Consider the following 18,028-nt stretch of genomic DNA (forward strand, 5'->3'; position numbering starts at 1 on the left):
TATATCCCTTTTCTTCATATAAACTTTCAACCTCAATGAGGTGTATTTGTTACCAATACATATCATTGGAAAAAGCTTTCTTCAGAAACAAAACAAAACTAAAGGACCACAATAAGCCCAACAATCAAGTCCCACTCCGACTTCCTTACAGAGTTACGTCTGGTTGTCCGAACAATACTTGGCAGACTCTTTCGTTGCGTGGGATTTCGCATAACCGGCTCAAAATATCCAAGAGTGTTCGGATATAACAAACTTAGAATACGTGACATTATGACATCTGCAGAAACTGTCAAGGTGGGGCAACTGCTCACAACGTTCAATAGTGGAACATTTTAAATCCAAATTTGAAATGTCAGCCAAATCCTCCAACGACCTGCAATCGTGAATCCACAGCTTCCGCAAAGATTCCAAGTGATTTAGACCTTCCACACTTCTTAGCTTGGAACATTCACCCACTCTGAGCTTCTTTAGCTTTCTCAATTTCGATAGGTCTGACATCGTTTCCATGGAATTGCAATCCACAACCGATAGGAAGCAAAGGGATCTCAATTCTTCAAGGCCGCGAATCTCAATGAGCAACTTGCAGCCAAGAAGATGTACCTCTTGCAGATTCCTCATGTGTGATAGATCAAGTACTTCTGGGAGGAACTCGCACCAAAGCATCTTTAAATATTTCAATCTTTCAATTTCCAATTGAAACAATGCATCTAATTTTCTAAACGTGCAATGCTGCATTTGGACAACACCCAACTCAGTGTCAAATATAATCGAACTACGAAACAAGTTATTTAAATCGGAAAAATCTGGCGATTGTGTGGTCACCAAAGGTTGAACTTCTAACTCTTTGAAACTAGACAGGAGCTGGGGGAGGAATTGCATGTTTTTGGAGGACAATGTTTGTGTTTCCAGCTGAGATCGGGTACTGGTGCTTGTGGGAAGACTAGAGACACTCTCCTGCTGATATGGCATGTCTTTGTAGGAATCAATGACAGTATCGGTGGCCCATCTCAGACAAATCAAGCTTGGGGGAAGTTCTGGCAATTGTTTAAGCTCGGGACATGGTTCTAGATTAAGTATTTGGAGATTAGAGAGGTAACTCACTGTAGTAGGTAATGCAGATATACATGTGTCTGATAGGTCCAAAATCCTCAAACAAGACAATCTCCCAATTTCTTCAGGAATTTCGCCTGTCAAGTTGCAACATCCTCTAGCGTCCAACTCTTCAAGCCTCTCCATTAGTCCAATTGCATTTGGTAATTTCGTTATCCCACTTATGTTGCTAATTCTAAGTACTTTTAGTTGCTTTAGATTGCCAATTGAATCAGGGAGGTGACCAATACTTGTCAATGACAAATCCAATTCGACTAATGATTCTAATTTCCCAACCGACTTTGGTAATTCCTTTATCTTTGTACACTGGCATAAATTTAACCGCCTAAGTTTCAATAGCCCTCCCATCGAGTATGGTAATTTACTGATATGCATATATGATACATCAAAGGTCAACAATGACTTTAAATTACCAAATGACTCAGGAAGTTTTAATTCAGCTAGCGTACGAGGCATGACAATCTCCATCAAAGCTTGTAGACATCCTATTTCTTCAGGCAACTCTTGAAGAGACTGGCATTGATTCAAGTTCAAAGTAATTAGGAGCTTTAATTTACCAATGGATGGATCAATTTCAACTAAGTTTCGACAGCCTTTCAGAATCAATTTCTCCAGGGACACCACCGTAGATAAATCAGGTGTTCTCCTTAAGTATGCACAGTTGCTAAGATCTAGTACTTTTAGTTTACTTGCCTCCTACAAACAATTTGATAAAATAGATATTAAGAAACAACCTATATAAAAAAGAATGACGAAAGAGACAATATAAATATACAAGGAGAGGGACTTGCATCATACTTTGATTTGGTTCCAGCCAATCCATTCCTCCGTAATATCGCTGTATGAAAGGTCAAGAACGACTAAATTAGTCGGATGAAAGTTTGTTGCCTCAAACTTGGAAGAGCAATATTGCCAAGAAAGCCATCTTAAATTGGAGAGAAGATTATTGAAATCTCCAACAAGGAAAACCCCATTCCCTTCAAAGAACCTCAGGTTTCGTAAATTAGCAACTTCATCATGCATTACAATGTCTCCACGATATCCTAGTGACAATGCTTCTATTTTCTTATTTCCCTGACAAAGGAAACAACAAGAAGTCCACATGTGAAGGTCAAAAGCAAACAATTGCAAGCAATAATAGCGATTAACTTTTCATTTTGCAAGAATAGTCTACAACAATTCACAAGAAAGTAAATTGTTGTTCCCTTATTATACCTCTTTCTGTTTCAAAATGCTCAAGGCTTCCTCATGATTCCACACTCTACTACGCTCACAAAAATCTTTGATATTCTCTTGACGGACGATTTCCCTTCCAAGGTCCCGCACTTGGTCATGCATCCAAAATGTATTGTCATCTTTGACTTTTACCAAGGACATGAGAAGAAGGACTTCAATGGCATCATGTGGGTAGTATCCACAATCATCCCACATATAGAAAGGGTATGTTTTTTCCACATTAACAAAAAAACAAGCTATATCCAAAAATACTTGCTTTTGTGCATCATCTAACCTTTCATAAGTTATCATCAATGCTCTTTGGACTTCCATGGGAGGAGCTTTTTGTAGCTTCTTCCATGTGTCTTCCCATATTGCTTCAGATTTACCGTTAAGGGATGAACCTATAACCTCAAGACCTAAAGGAAGCTTTCCCAAAGTGGAGACAACTTTTTCTGAAAGGGAGACATAATGATCCAGTGGAAAGTCTCTTCTAAAAGCATGCCTACTAAAAAGCTTAAGAGCATGATCAAATTCCAATTCCCGTACTTCATAAGTTGAAACGTTTGCTGACTTTTTTGTGGGGCCTTCACCTATTTCTTCTCCCTCAATCATTATGAGACTTTTGTTCCGAGTAGTTATGATAATCCTACTACCAGAACCAAACCAATTATCTTTATCAGCTAGACTTTTGAGTTGCTCTTTCTCATCCACATCATCAAGAATAATAAGAACTTTTTTATTGCAAAGTATTCTCTTAATCTTGTTGATACCATCATCCGTATCACAAATATTGTCGGTAAACCTAGAATCAAGAAACTCTGACAATAGTTGCTTTTGCAAATGTACCAGACCATTCCGTCGTGATGATTCCCGAATGTCTCCAAGAAAACTACATCCTTGAAAGCTAGAAGATAGTTGGTTGAAGACAACTTTTGCAAGTGTTGTTTTGCCTACACCGCCCATTCCGTGGATTCCGAGAAATCTCACATCATCATATTCCAAATCCAACATTTTGAATATAGCTTCTACCCGATTATCAACTCCAACTAAATATTCAGTCACATTTTTATATCTGACATTCAGCTTAACCAAAATAGTTTGAATTACAGATTGTATTAGATCTCCTTCACTGCATAACATAGCACATGTTAGGGATAACATTAATATTGTAATATAGAACTATATAGTGACGTTCTACTGTTGACCCTAAAATTATTCCCTAGAACAGGATCACTTGTTCATCCCGTTCAAAAGGAAGTGGCCTTTTGTGGAAGGTTAATTTTGCCCAAGATTAAGCATAACAAAAATGGAAGAAAAAACTTACTAGATCATAGCGCGCAAAAAAAAAAAAAAAAAAAAAAAACTCTGCTGATCACTATGTTCACTATAAAAAATATATATATTTGTTTATAATCATCATCGCAATTTGACGTTAAAATATATGCAATGTAAATATGTATAGAGATAACTATAGAGTTTGTTTATTATATAAATATAAAAGATATGATACTTTTTCAAGTAATGACATTACAAGTACCTATTTTTTTTCTTAGTGTAATTTGGTACCTAAGCTTCTTCATACTTAATTTCGTACTCATATCAATTCTAAGTTTGAGATATTCAATCAAGTGAAAATAATAGTGGTGTCAAATTGCGAAAATAGAAAATATTTAGGTCCTTGGGGTTGGACCATGCTAAAATTTCTAAGCATGATAATGTTTTGTTTCTGTCATTCGGATACAATCTTAAGGGCGTGATTCGTTGCCTATAAAACATATGAGATCACAAAACACTATGTCCTCGAAAGGCAGCCATCGTAATGGTGCTCATCTTGTTAACAGATTGCCACTGCAAGTTGTAGTCATCATTAACAAGCAAGCACCATGACAATGGTCACTTATGCAGGTCCAGATCAAAATTGAGATCTACATCTCGATGTGGTTTCTGCTTAAATACATGATTATAATGTGTGTTTTTTTACATGTAGGCTGTATTGGTTGAATGCCCTAAAGTAAACATGCAATAGTCACGTGTTGGGGATTTAAGTTGCATTATTGATTTAATGGCAAATAAATATTCATTAATCGTCCCATTTATATGAATGAGTCTCCATAAGATTAGTTACGGCTGAACCTATTCTTAAGGTGTTAAGAATATCTATATGACAGGTTTATAGCTAGATTGAGTCTTTAAACAAATCTTGGTCAATGGATCATTGAGAGGATATTAATGATCCTATCGAGACCGATGTGTTCACAAACTTCAACACTGAGTATTGGATACCTTACGGATGATGAATTACAAGTCATTGGATATTATGATACCTAAGCTAGAATATAAGTGCTTGTGTAGACATTAAGCATTACATGCATAAAACAATTAGCAACTTGGAAGCTTTAAATGGGGTTAATGACTAATCGTTCAAGCTTTGGTCTTGTGTAAAATTCTTAGACCCGAGGCATGATGCTATGTATGTTGGATGGCATGATACTTAAGGGTCATATGTTGTCCACATACGAAAGCACATATGTGTGTAATATAGGATTTATCTTCTTGTTATATAAACAATATAGAAGATTGATGTCCTATGTGAACTAATCGTGACATTGTACTGAAATTCTTAGCTGGGGTTGTAATCAATAATAAATGCTTCATATCTCATAGAAATACATGTTAGTTTTGGGCATATGACCGAATTGGTGGCTTGACAAAAAATTTCATAGCCTTTCTTTGATTGGGACATAGAGAGGTAGAACAATTAAATTACATGGTCACCAAAGTTAATAGATTCTTTACATTCATAAAATATTCACATTGTTTAGGTAGCAATCACATATTTCTAAATGTCACTCATGGTTTGTAGGAACTAAAGATAGATCAGGACAATTAGTTATCATGGTTGTGCTAATGTATTAGTACAAGTCCTACTGTTAGCTCGATGATGGACTAGGGATGTTACACGCTATAACCAATTTATAATGATGCTTGATGGATAAATTGATCCATCAGGTTTTGAGTCATACTCAACTTGTGAGGCATGTCTCTTAGGAAAATTGACAAAGGCGCTCTTTGTAGGATAAATTGCCCGAGCTGCTAATATTATAAGACTGATATATATTGATGTATGTGGTTCATTTAATGAATCTAATCAAGATGATTATTCTTATTTCATTACCTTTACCGATTATTAGTCACAGTATGGTTAAACTTAATGAAGTGTAAATTTGAGTCTTTTGAAAGTTTCAAGGAATTCAAGGTTGAAGTTGAGTAACAAATGAGAAGAGTATTAAGGCTCTTTGATCTAATCAAGGAGGTAAGTACCTTAGTATTGAATGAATCATCTTAGAGACAATGGCATTTTATTGTAATGGATATCTCCAAGAACTCCAGAACACCATGACGTGTCTAAAAGAAGAAATCAGACTTTATTATATATGGTGCGATTTATGATCGATTTACCAATTTGCCTATATCCCTTTAGGATTCTATGCCTTTGAGATAATTACATATCTACTGAATGGGGTTCCGATCAAGTTCATACTAATTACACCCTATGAGATATGCATAGCATGGTCGTAAACTAAGTCTTAATCATATTAAGATTTGGGGTTGTCCAACTTAGGTCAAAAAGCTAAAAATAGACAAACTAGAGGCAAGATTTGAATGAGCTTGCTTCATTGGGTATTTTAAAACAAACTTTTGGATATTATTTCTATTTTTATTATAACCAAAATGTTTCAATCAATAGAGATTGTAACATCCCGATACCATCCTTGTGAGAATTGGCCATAAGGTCTTGAATGGATCAACCTTGGGCCATTAGTCATGGGACCGATCGGTTCAATAAGTAAGGAATCAAGGATCTGTCATGGTCCGACTGACCGACTAGTCATGAAATGGTCAAGGTGTTGGCCGTGAATTTTCTACTGACCATACCAGTAGGATAGGATCATCAGCTCATAAGATGATCTTTTGATCATGAGGATTGGTCATGGGATGATTTTAATTCGGTGGATGGTCATGGGTCAATCCAACCGGTCGTAGTGATCGGTCGTAGGTGATTCTACCTAACTATGCACTAATACACGAACAATCCGACTCGATCAAATGTGATCATCTTCCAACCAAAAATGCATCATTTCCTATTTAATTCTTAGTGATCTGTAAAGAATATCGAATTGTTGATGTTCGATCGTGGATCAGTAATGCACCGGCCACAAAGCATACAGATAAATTGGTTACTGATCGGAATGAGCTCAAGGATAGACCCGGCTATTCTGTCACTGATTCTAAGGTCCATGAGTGTCTTGGCTTAGTGTTAGGCCATGGGTAGCCTTAGGATTGGTCTTGAACCAACCAAAGGACAACCGACCCTTTAGGCCGATCAACTATCTAAAGGAACGGTTCAAGCGAGCATGGGGCATGATGGCCAAACCTCAATTGCACGTGATTCGATTTTTCGAGATGTACCTAATAATCCCTTCTCCAGCCCTGGAACTAATTTGGACAATAGAATCCTCTAGATTGCCTTCTTTAGGAAGAAAATGACAGAGTGAAGAAAATTATAAAACCCCCTCATTAAATGAAGGGGTGATGTGTCCTTCGAAAATTCAAATGTCATGATGGAGGTAAAAAATATCTTTGAATTCTAGAAGAAGTAGCACTCACGTGGACTAATCAGAGAGTGATACACGAGCCCCTCATTAATGATCGAAGATTCTAGATTGCCGAGTTGGCAACTATGGTACCATTATTGTCAAACTCCATTAAATGTTCATTAAATGTGGAGTATAGGTGGACTAATGGGAGAGCGAAAAGCAGGCCGTCATCAATTACTCCTATGGATTAGATTGCCTAGCGAAACTTTTTAGACATGCCAACTCACTTTTTAGGTGCAATCATGGGGCAAGTAGACTTGCCATCCAAGAATTTTAGGCGGGCCACATAAAAACTTATGATTGGATTGTGTGGCTTGGTAATGATGGCATCAAGGGCTATAAATAGGAAGAGCCCTCTTCATTTCCCCACATTGCCTCCCATTTCCTCCTCCCTCCTCCTTTTACACGTCTCCTCCTCCTCACACCCTCCCTCTCTCTTTCGGCCTCTAAACAAAACCACCCCAACCTTTATAGCTTGTGTCCTAGTTCGTTGTTCATCCAGGTAAGTATAGTTTCTCCCTTCTTTTAGTGACATTCGGGACGTCTTTGACTCTAGGAAATCCTCTCTCGAACAAGCCGAGGGTAAGTCAATTGATTCTTGGATGTATGATGTATTCTATGACTTGTCCATGTACTTGAATTTCTTGTATAACTAGAACGAAGTCATGGTTCATAGCTTTTGATCAGTACAAGTCAAGGTTTGCCCATAGCCATAAGATGTGATTCGGTGAGGCGTACCAAGTTCAAGTTAGAATTTATAATGCATGTCTGGTAGCAAAAGGATATCATTTGATTATGATGAGACTTCTCATCAGTAGTCATACTAAAATCTATTTGGATAACGTTGGCTATATAGCTGGGCACCTAGATTATGAGATATTCTAAATAGATGTCAAAACAACTTTCTTGAATGGGTTCCTTGAAGAAGACATTTATATGGAACCACCACGGGGGTTTTGAATTTGATTTTGATAATCATAAGATGTGCAAGCTTAAGAAAGACATATATAGACTCAAATAAGCCTCTAGAAGTTGGAACATCCGTTTTGATGAGGTGATTAAATCATTTGTATTCATCAAAAATCCAGATGAACATTTTCTATATAACAAGGTTAGTGGGAGCATAATTGTATTTCTTATTTTGATTGTAGATGACATACTATTGACTGGAAATGCCTATGGTATTATTGATCAAGCTATTCTTGTCACACAAGTTCTCCATGAAAGATTTAGGATAGGCAACCTATATTCTAGATATCATGATCTATAGAGATAAATCGAGATGAATAATTGACCTTTCACAATCTACGTATATAGATAAAGTGTTGACACATTTCAACATGCAACATTCCAAAAAAGAATTATTGCCTTTTAGGCTTGGAATCCATCTTTCCAAGGATGTGTGTCCAAATTTTCTCAAGGATAGAGAGCAGATGGCAAAAGTGCCTTATGCATCCGTTATTAGTAGCATAATGTATACTATGCTAGTACAAGACTTGATATTGCACATTCTATAGGAATTACTAGCATATATCAATATGGTCCAAGTGAAGAGCATTAGATAGTAGTTAAAACTATCCTTAAGTACTCGAGAAGAACTAAAGATCTATTCTTGATATGTGGAGAATGGGAGTTTAAAGTTGAAGCATATATTGATTCTGATTTTCAATCAGATCCTAATAACTATGAGTCTACTTCTAGGTTTGCCTTTACACTCAATGAGGGTGTAGCTAGTTGGAAAAGTTTCAAATAGACCATAACTGCCAATTCCATCACTGAGGCAAAGTATGTAACAATGAAGGAAATGGCTTGGATGAAGAAGTTCATTTCAAAATTTGGATTTGTTCCTTCCATTAAATAGCCTATGACATTGTTTTGTGACAACAATTGGGCAATAATAGCCCAGGTTAATGAGCCATCGTCTCACCAGAAATCCAAGCACACTGAGAGGTTCTTCTATCTCATTAAAGAGATCATTAGAAGAGATTATGTCACCTTACAAAAAATAGCTTCAGCGGAAACATAGTAGGTCCCTTCACTAAAGTGTTGTTTCAGTCTTCTTTTGAAAGACACCTTAAGAAGATTGGTTTGAGGCACAAGATAATTTGGCTTTAGTGCAAGTGGAGATTGTTGGTTTTGTCCTAAAGCAATCATGTAATAGCTACATGCTAAAGATTTAAGTTGCATTTTTATTTAATGGCAAAGTAATATTCATTCATTGTCCTATTTATATGAATGAGTCCATAAAATTAATTGCAACTAAACCTATTCTTGAGATGTTAAGAATATGGGTGATGAATTTACAGTTAGATTGAGTCTTTAAACAACTTTTGGTGAATGGATCATTGAAAGGATATTAATGATCTTGTTGAGATATGTATGTTCTCAAGCTTTACCATTAGGTATTGGATACTTCAGGGGATGATGAGTTACAAGTCATAGGGTATTGTAATACCTGAGTTAGAACACCGATACTTGTATCAGACAAGTTCACTGAACATAACATGCATAGACCGATCAATAATATGGAAGCTTTAAGCAAGGTCAATGACTAATCGTTTAGACTTTGATCTTGTGTAAAATCCTTAAACCTAAAGCATGATTCTAACTTGTATGTTAGATGGCTATGGTTCACAAGTGCGCATGACGCATCGTTAAACCGTCTCTATACTTGATGGTCATAATTTGTTCATATACGAACGCACATGCGTATGCAATATCAAAAATGCGTTTGCAATTACTGTAATAAGATTAAGTCGAGCTAAACATTGAAGTTCTGAAATTGTTTCAGAACCAATGGAAAAATTAAGGATCTAAAATGATTTCAGACTTTACATCCATATTAAAAGTTCCAGACTTTACAACCATATTAAAGATCTAAAAAGAGTTTATAATCAATGGTTGCATTAATGATCTGAAGTGAATTAAGAATCAATTGCCAAATTAAATATTTGAAATGGTTTCAAACTTAATTGCCAAATTAATGATGAAACGGTTTCAAAATCAATGGCCACATTAATGATCTAAAATGGTTTTAGAATCAATAGGCAATTTAATAATATAAAACTATTTTAGAATCAAACGACCAAATTAATGTTCAAAAATTGTTTCCAACTTAACGGTTGATTTAAAGTTTTGTAATGGTTATAAAGTTAATTGCCCAAAATAAATTTTTGTAATGATTACAAAATGATTACCTTGAATAACTCTATAACGGTTATAAAATTAATGCCCAAATTATTACTCTAAAACGGTTTCAAAGCCAACGTCTAGATTCAGATCTGAAGCAAGTTCAAACTTTACAGCTAAATTACTGCTTTGAAACGGTTTTAGAGTTAATGAGCAGAATTGAATTATATAAATGTGATCTAAGATAGGTTATAAGAGGTGAGAGAAAGAAAATCATGAGATGATTGAGTAGTGATAGAGATCAATTAAATTAGTCACACATGAGAGCAATTGATGATGTGTCTAATCTAAATTTTTGGGGCTGAAACTGAAGGAGCAGGTCAGACATTTGTGGTCTATTTTTTAAGGACATCATAAACAAGTTGCTTTGGGTATAGTTCAAGCATGTTATGAGAAGATTAGACATTTGTGGTTTATTTTTTAAGAACGTCAGAAGCAAGCTGCTTTGAGCATAGAATAAGGGTAATGTGATTAGCCCTTATTCTTATTTCTACGTGTTTCTTATTAAAATGCACCAACAATGTTTTGGAAATACATGCTAGGGTATTTTGGCTTCTACCGCGAATTATCTTTGATTCAATTTTATCTATGTATGTGTTCTTGTTTTCAAAACAAAATCCCAACAGTCCCTAATAGCCCTGCTTAAGCTTTTGGCCTAAACTTTTTAACATGGTTTCAATAGCCGAGCCAAGTTAAGTATGAGTAAGAAGGGACTTACCCACGAGCAAAGAAGTTAATATAATCACATATTACTTAAATATGTGGTTATGATGTAACTTGTATACATATATAGATGGGGATCAAACTAATAGCTATGCTAAGGTGACCGTCATGACAAACACAACTATCGCCATCAGGCTAATCACCGCGATGGCCGGAGCTCGTTTTGGTCAATCGCCCACAATTCCCTCCCCCATTTTTTTTTTTTTTTTTTTTACAATTAACGTTAATAGGTAATATTTTGATTTTTGTATTTCTCTTTTCATCTATAACCATTCTCCACTTTTTTTTTTTCTTGCTAACTTATTTTGTCATATCCTAGTAATTATTCTGTGAACAAATACAATCTGAAACTCAATTTTTTCACCTTCGTTTCTGAATAATTTTGGGCAATCGTTCGCTGCCTTCCAATAGAATATATTGTTGAATCTATTTCTCAATGGTCAAGGTGCACTTCCAAGAACTTGGTGACTACAAATTACCCGGAAAAGAACACTTATGGTCCAGAATTCACCGGTAGCTTAGCCGCGTTCAGCGCCAAGTTACTCCCTTAGTTACTCACAAGAGAAAATTACGGAAAAAAAAATTCTAGACCCCGAAACAATCCTTTCTCGATCTCTCTCTGCTCCCCAACGTCCGTCACCATCACGTCCCTCACCTCCCCACGCCTCCACCATCGCGTTCCAGTGCCGTCGCCCATCGCTCCGCGTTGACCCACCATCTCAGCCTTGCCTCAATCCTTCACATCACGCGGGTCATTGCCTTGTGACCACCGGGTGTTGCCCAAGGCTAGCAACGCCAGATGGGCACGTCCGGAACCTGGATCCAGCTTGCCACAGTGAATGAGAGAGAGAGAGGGGGGGGTAGGGGACGGATGGATCAGCGGCGGCTTCTGGCTGCTTGGTGTCGGGCTGGCAACGAAGAAGTGGTGGGGACTGACTAAGGGCTGCTGCTGTGGCTGGACAGCGGCTTGGTGGAGCCGATCGATCTGTTACTGTTTATGGTCACTGTGTCAGAGACTCAGAGTAGAGGAGAGAGAGAATCGGGATGGGTAGGGTGCGCTACCACCGCAATAGTGCCATCCGCCATAGCTATCACCGTGATGGCACTAATAGAGTCCCACTATTGCCACCACCCGCGAGACTTTCCCTTCGCTGTTGTGGTGGCTGATAGCAGTAGCAGCAGGGGCGAGGACAGCTATTTAAACTATATAAAACCGACTGGACGAATGAACTTTCTTTTTATGAACAATACCGCAATTGAATTGAACGGAGGAAAAAGAAATCTACGGATAACAGTTGGAAAGTTAAAACATTTACCCTTCATTTTTCTTCAGGTTCCATCCCTTTATCTCATTCACCTCCATTAGAGCCCTTTTCCATGACTCCACTTCAGTGCAAAACCTTTTCTTGTGCTTTGCAAGAGCTTTTCTATATAAGTCTGTTTTGAGCTTGACATCAACAGGTTCCACGTTCAAGAAAATCGGCAGAATCTCTTTGCTTCCATTTGATTTTGACACACACTTGAACATATATGCAAGCTCCCGAAGGCACCACTTGCTTGCAGCATAATTTGTAGAGAATATGGGAATGTAGATTTTGGAGTTCTCAATTGCTTGTAAAAGTTCACCACCAATCTTTTTACCGACATGGAGGGATTCATCATCCCTAAAGACAAGGATTCCAGCCCCAACCATGCCATGGTAAAGACAATCAGTGAATCCATAACGGGTGTCTGCTCCACGAAAGCTTAGAAAAACCTCATATGAAGGTCCAAATGATGGCTGTGAATTTGTGCCTTCCTCCATCAGATCTTTAAACTCCACAGATATCAAATCCTTTCTCTCTCTCAGGAAAGTTTGCTCTGGGTGTGCTTGGATCTAAGCGCGGGTTCTTAATATAATAACCTCCCGAGACATAGAATAGGGCACGGGACTTCGACTATATTTCTTTTACTGGATAAATTTTTGTCTTTTATCGGGTTGATGAATATCTTGGCTGTTTCGCAACGCTTTGAACACCGAATTTCTCAAATAAATATTAAAATGAAAATAATTTAAAGAATACCAATAGTGAAAAAAATAATACATGAATAGCCTTAACGTATTTTCTAAAATTAAAACGTCTATATATGTATCAAAATCTTAATCTTACTTGAAATCAATTGAATTACTATAATTGATATTATTATATATGTATTAGAATCATAACTGTACTTTATGAAGTAATACGTGGCACTTAAAATGAATTAGAGATTGAAAAGAGTAGCCTCGGGTCTTCTCCTTGCTCTTTCCTCCTAGTCAACAATATCACTAGTAGGAAGTGTCGTGGACGCTGACAAAAGACTTCAGGAGTTTCCCACACGGTCTCTTTGTTACTTTCGCGCTTTATGTTGATATTGATCTCACATGGCTTTTTCCACAACTTTTGAAAAGTTGTTTCGCGAAAGTTTCATGGTACTTTCGTTTTCGGGGGACCTCTTCGTGGAAATGAGGGCTACCATTCTACGATGGTGGACCGCACTCCAGAAGAAAGATGAGACCATTTATTAGTACATTGTTAGAATACTTGATGTAATTGTTTTTGTTTTTGTTTTTTTTTTTTTTTTGTGTCTTTTGCGGCAATAGTATTGTATTTACTTAAGATTGAAAACACGTACTGCTAATTCATTTCAAGTGGGCTTTCTTGTTTGATACGATGCATCATCATAAACGGTTTCAGAAAAAAAAATGGCATAGGGATCGAAAAATAGCCATTAGATTGTGTCCAAAGGACAAATAAAGAGAAAAATCAAATATTTGCATCTTGGAATTGTTTTATTGTTCGACAACCATTGACTTTTGAACAAAGATGGCTGAAAGAGTAATTAGAGACAACAACATTGTTCGTTAAGAAATTCTAAAGAACCATAAATGGTAATTTTTTTTCTTGACGGGTGAACATAATTAAACTTTGTCAAACTTTTGCTTCCTATGATCTAGGTAGACCACAACTAATAAGCCCTATTTGGCCATAAAAAGAAAAATTAATAAGTCTACCTCAGTGGTCACTAATTATTTGTCCCGATCTTTTCTTACGGTGTAAGTCTTGGTCTTTGTTGTATCTTCAAGCTAGGTAACATGGATGGAACTTTAGGATAGTGACATTCTCCCTAAGGTTAAGAATCAATGATTGTCTTTTAATAATCGTTTGTGGGTAATGGTATAGAAATTGGCTATTTATTAAATTAATTAATGATAATGAAAGCACAATAACTATAATCTTATTTCAATTTAAAAAACAGAATTAGGTAGGAAGACAAGTTACACATGGACGTAGGTAAGCAATACCATCATTATATTATTAGTAGTAGCTGTAATCTCACTGAGTTGATTGAATGTTTCCTGACATTTCGCGTGTTTCTTCTAGTATGTAGTCAACACTCGAAAGATCATGGAAACTTCTTGCAATTATGACAAACAAGAAGTATAATTATATATTTACATCTCGTGATAACCATTTACTTTTCAACATTGATGGCTGGAAGAAAATGACAAGTTGATGCTAATCTCCGAATTAGTCAAATGATTCTTGTCCATCTTCTTCTTAATAATATCTTAAAACTTTATCCTCGAAGTTTCCTCGTCCCATTCATTTGATAACAAATTTAAAATCTGAAGCGTAATAAAAAAGCTGCAAAAGTGACAGCACAAAATCATAAATTCATAGCTTAATAAGTAGAGGATATAAAGTGAAGTCGGATACAACACGAAGATGGTTTTTCGCTTTTTCTGTATATTAATCGTGTTGGAGAAAGTTACAAAAATCCTCCGCAACTTTATATCTATGTCAATTATACTTCTCAATATTTGACATTTGCATCCTGTCCATCTTTAGACAAAAATCCTTAGTTAGAAAGATCAAACTAACCCTCTATAACGACAATGTATTTTTGACATTTGCATCACGTTCATCTTTAGACAAAAATTCTTAACTAAAAAGATCAAACTACCCTCTACTACAAAAAGGTATTTTGTGTGCCGGTCATTCGAATAGTGTGTGCCCATGCAAATATGCATGTTATCTTAATTGACGCTTAAATGTTAAAATTACTCACTTTCCATTGTCTTGTCACATTACATATCACTGCTATATGGTAAAACTGTCACATGAAATACTTTCACTTCTATCACATTATTTATCTCTCATTGCTCTCCCCATCACACTTCCGATTAACGTCACCATCCTTGTCCTCGACAAACGCTGCCCCTTTCCTAACCTACACCACCAATGCCCTCTACGTGTTAGCCCCAACCTTTGTTTGCATTAGGGGTGAGCATCAATTCAGGGTCAACCCTAGACCGGCCCAACCCTGCCAGTTCTGGTTCGGTTCCCAGGGAGACTAGGTTGGTCTTTGGTCCTAGAATTTCTGAGCCAACACTGTGCGGGTCGGTCCTCGATCCTAAGAGTTATGGATCGGTTCAACCCGGACCAATCGTAACTATAAATATATTATTTATAATTTTTTTATATAGAGAAAATTTTAAAATAAATAGCGTCAACAACATTAAATAGCTCTTTAGTGAGGAGTTCAAGTAATTTTATATTGTTCCTTAATAACTTTGATTTTTAATGTCATTTACAGTTTCAATAGTCATAATTTACAAATGAGGAAAATATTTTTGTGAGGAGTCCTCACGATGTCAAAAAATGCATAAACAGCTTCTTATCGTATCCTCTTCTAGTATTCGTTATCTTCTGTCTTATTTGTCCTCTTAGTTTTCAATTTGCCAAAATCGAAAGAAACAACTTCTCCACTCACCACTCAACAATCACCTCACTCGCTTTGGATCATTCGTGCCGCTCGCCACTCGATGCTCACTTAGCTTGTTGCTCCTCGCTCAACATTCGATGCTCATTATGTTCGATGCTTACCCCACTTAACTATCATCGATTGCTTTTCTTAGCTAACCTCGTTCATCATTGAACTTATTGGATCGGTACAGTCCTTGGTTGCCCTTTCAAGGAGTGCAAAAAATGAAATAAAAAATTATTGGTTAGTTCTAGGTTGACCTGGAAACCATACCGAACCCATTGGGTCTATCTGGTCTTCAATCATTTTTTTAAGGAATACAAAAAATGAAATAAAAAATTATCGATTGATCCCGGGTTAACTTTGGAACCAAACCAAACCCATTGGTTGGTCTGATCCTCGGTCCCAAAAATTGAGGACCGATACTATGCGGATTGGTCCTAGGGTTAAGGGGTAGATTGGCCTAACCCGAACCATGCTCACCCCTAGTTTGCATCCCAACCCCCCCCCCTCGCCAACCAAAAAAAAAAAAAGTGAAAATGTATTTTGTGTGCCAATCATTCAATTGATGTGGCGTAATAAGTTAGTCTACATTGCCTCTGCAATAAGCATTTACCTTAATTGGGGCTTAAATATTGAAAATACTCACTTTTCATTCGCTAGTTGTGCCATGTGTCACTATCACATGATGAGACTCACATGAACCATGTGTCACTATCACATGATGAGACTCACATGAAATATTTCTCCTCTTGCACATCATTTCTCTCTCTCTCTTCCCGCCACACTTCTGATTAACGTAAACATTCTTGTCCTAGACAAATGCCGCCGCTTTCCTGACGACACCACCAACGCCCTCTACAAGTTAGCCCCCACCTTTGTTTGCTTCTCTCTCTCTCTCTCTCTCTCTCTCACGAATGCCTGACTCAAAAATAGAGGTGGCAAGGTCAAAGCCACAACGACGATTGACCAAATCTAGCGTCGGGCTCAAGCAATTTTGGGATGCATTAAGCTAGAACTTGCAACGTGACTCGACTAGATCAGGTGTTGGTTCGACACCACGGTGAGCTGTCATCTATGTAGCATTGACACGTGACACGACACAAGTGTCTGACACGACACGACACGTCATTTCTAAAAAAATAGAGAATTCCGACACGTTGCATATTAAATGAATATTTTTATTTTTAATTAATTTGATTCAAATTCATAAATAAATAATTAATTTAAAAAAGAGCCTATAATAAATTTATACTAATAGTATTAACAAATCAATTCATTTGAAATTCGAAAGATACATTCATAATTAATGCGAAACATTTTTAAATTTTAACAAAAGTTATCGATGAAACTAAAAATTAATAAGAAATTAGAAGCAATTTATTTAAATAAATCCATGATTTTCTACAATAACCAAAATTTATTATTATTCAAATTTTAATATTTTTATTTTTCGAAATTATTTTTAATTTTATTTATTTAATTTTCCGATTAAAAAACCAATCCCCAAAATCCACCCTTCTTTCGTTTGTCATTTTCCCTCCACCCCACGTTTATTTTACTTTTTCCCTCCCCACTTGACAGTGACAGGTGAGCTGTCACTTCCCCCACCCCCTCCCCTCACGCCATCAGACCTCTTTTATTATTTTTTTGGATTTCTTTATGAAAACCCTAGCGAGCCCCGAGCCCTCCTTTTCCTATCCTCCTTGCCGCGCCGCACGACCCCCTTCCCTCCTCTCCTCTTCCTCTCGTCGCTGATCCATCGCAACAGTGGCGGCCCTCACCTCTCTCTCGCCGTCTCTCGCCGTCGCGGTGGTCCGTTCGTGGCTTCGTCTCGCCGGCGGGAGTTTGCCTTCTCTCTTCTTTCTCTCTGTTCGGCTCTTTCTCTAGCCGTCTCTCGCCGTCGCGGTGGTCCGTTCGTGGCTTCATCTCGCCGGCGCTCGCGGCCTCTGCTCCGTCTCGCCGGCGCTCGCGACCTCTGCTCCCTCGCCCTCACTCGCCTCCATCAGTCTTCCGGACACGCGTGTTGACGCGTGTCGATAAAAGTTGACCGCGTGTCCGACCGTGTCCGACACGCTCCGACACGTGTCGGACACGACACGGAGGCACAGACAACGTGTCTGTGCTTCATACCTACTGACAATCAATTTTAAGGGGCCACCCATGCTTTGAAAGCTTGGAGAGTCTAGTTTATTTTATTAGTTCACCACGTTTTCAGATTCGGGCTACAAATCCCCAAAATTATCAAATTAGCCCAATCGGTCAGTCTAACTCTGGAACCGGACCACCCAAAAACAGGTGAATGCAAGCCCCCCTCCAATTACCTTCAAATTAAAGCCCAT

General features: G+C 37.5%; 2 protein-coding genes across 2 annotated transcripts; both read right to left on the reverse strand.

Annotated features, from left to right (window-relative positions):
- Positions 1 to 219: 219 nt before the first annotated feature.
- On the reverse strand, positions 220 to 3,291 carry LOC104434831 (disease resistance protein RPV1-like). Its single transcript, XM_039306881.1, has 3 exons — positions 2,326 to 3,291; positions 1,909 to 2,184; positions 220 to 1,806 (listed from the first exon to the last, which is right to left on the reverse strand). The coding sequence occupies exons 1-3, from the start codon at positions 3,289 to 3,291 to the stop codon at positions 220 to 222; spliced, it is 2,829 nt and encodes a 942-aa protein (XP_039162815.1).
- Positions 3,292 to 11,243: 7,952 nt separating this feature from the next.
- LOC108956196 (TMV resistance protein N-like) lies at positions 11,244 to 12,767 on the reverse strand. The gene is made up of 2 exons (XM_018865223.2): positions 12,215 to 12,767; positions 11,244 to 11,889 (listed from the first exon to the last, which is right to left on the reverse strand). The coding sequence occupies exons 1-2, from the start codon at positions 12,700 to 12,702 to the stop codon at positions 11,835 to 11,837; spliced, it is 543 nt and encodes a 180-aa protein (XP_018720768.2). The 5' UTR covers positions 12,703 to 12,767; the 3' UTR covers positions 11,244 to 11,834.
- Positions 12,768 to 18,028: the final 5,261 nt, after the last annotated feature.

This window comes from Eucalyptus grandis, chromosome 2 (assembly GCF_016545825.1).
Source record: "Eucalyptus grandis isolate ANBG69807.140 chromosome 2, ASM1654582v1, whole genome shotgun sequence".
Lineage (NCBI taxonomy): Eukaryota > Viridiplantae > Streptophyta > Magnoliopsida > Myrtales > Myrtaceae > Eucalyptus > Eucalyptus grandis.

Bases quoted from the DNA above. Each gene is read 5' to 3' on its own strand.
- LOC104434831 (XM_039306881.1), bottom strand. From the start codon at position 3,291: ATGGGCGGTGTAGGCAAAACAACACTTGCAAAAGTTGTCTTCAACCAA. The intron at 2,185-2,325 runs GTATAATAAGGG...TTCCTTTGTCAG, and splicing joins GCATTTTGAAACAGAAAGAG to GGAAATAAGAAAATAGAAGC. The intron at 1,807-1,908 runs GTATGATGCAAG...AATTGTTTGTAG, and splicing joins TTGGCTGGAACCAAATCAAA to GAGGCAAGTAAACTAAAAGT.
- LOC108956196 (XM_018865223.2), bottom strand. From the start codon at position 12,702: ATGGAGGAAGGCACAAATTCACAGCCATCATTTGGACCTTCATATGAG. The intron at 11,890-12,214 runs GTAAATGTTTTA...GACCATAAACAG, and splicing joins AACCTGAAGAAAAATGAAGG to TAACAGATCGATCGGCTCCA.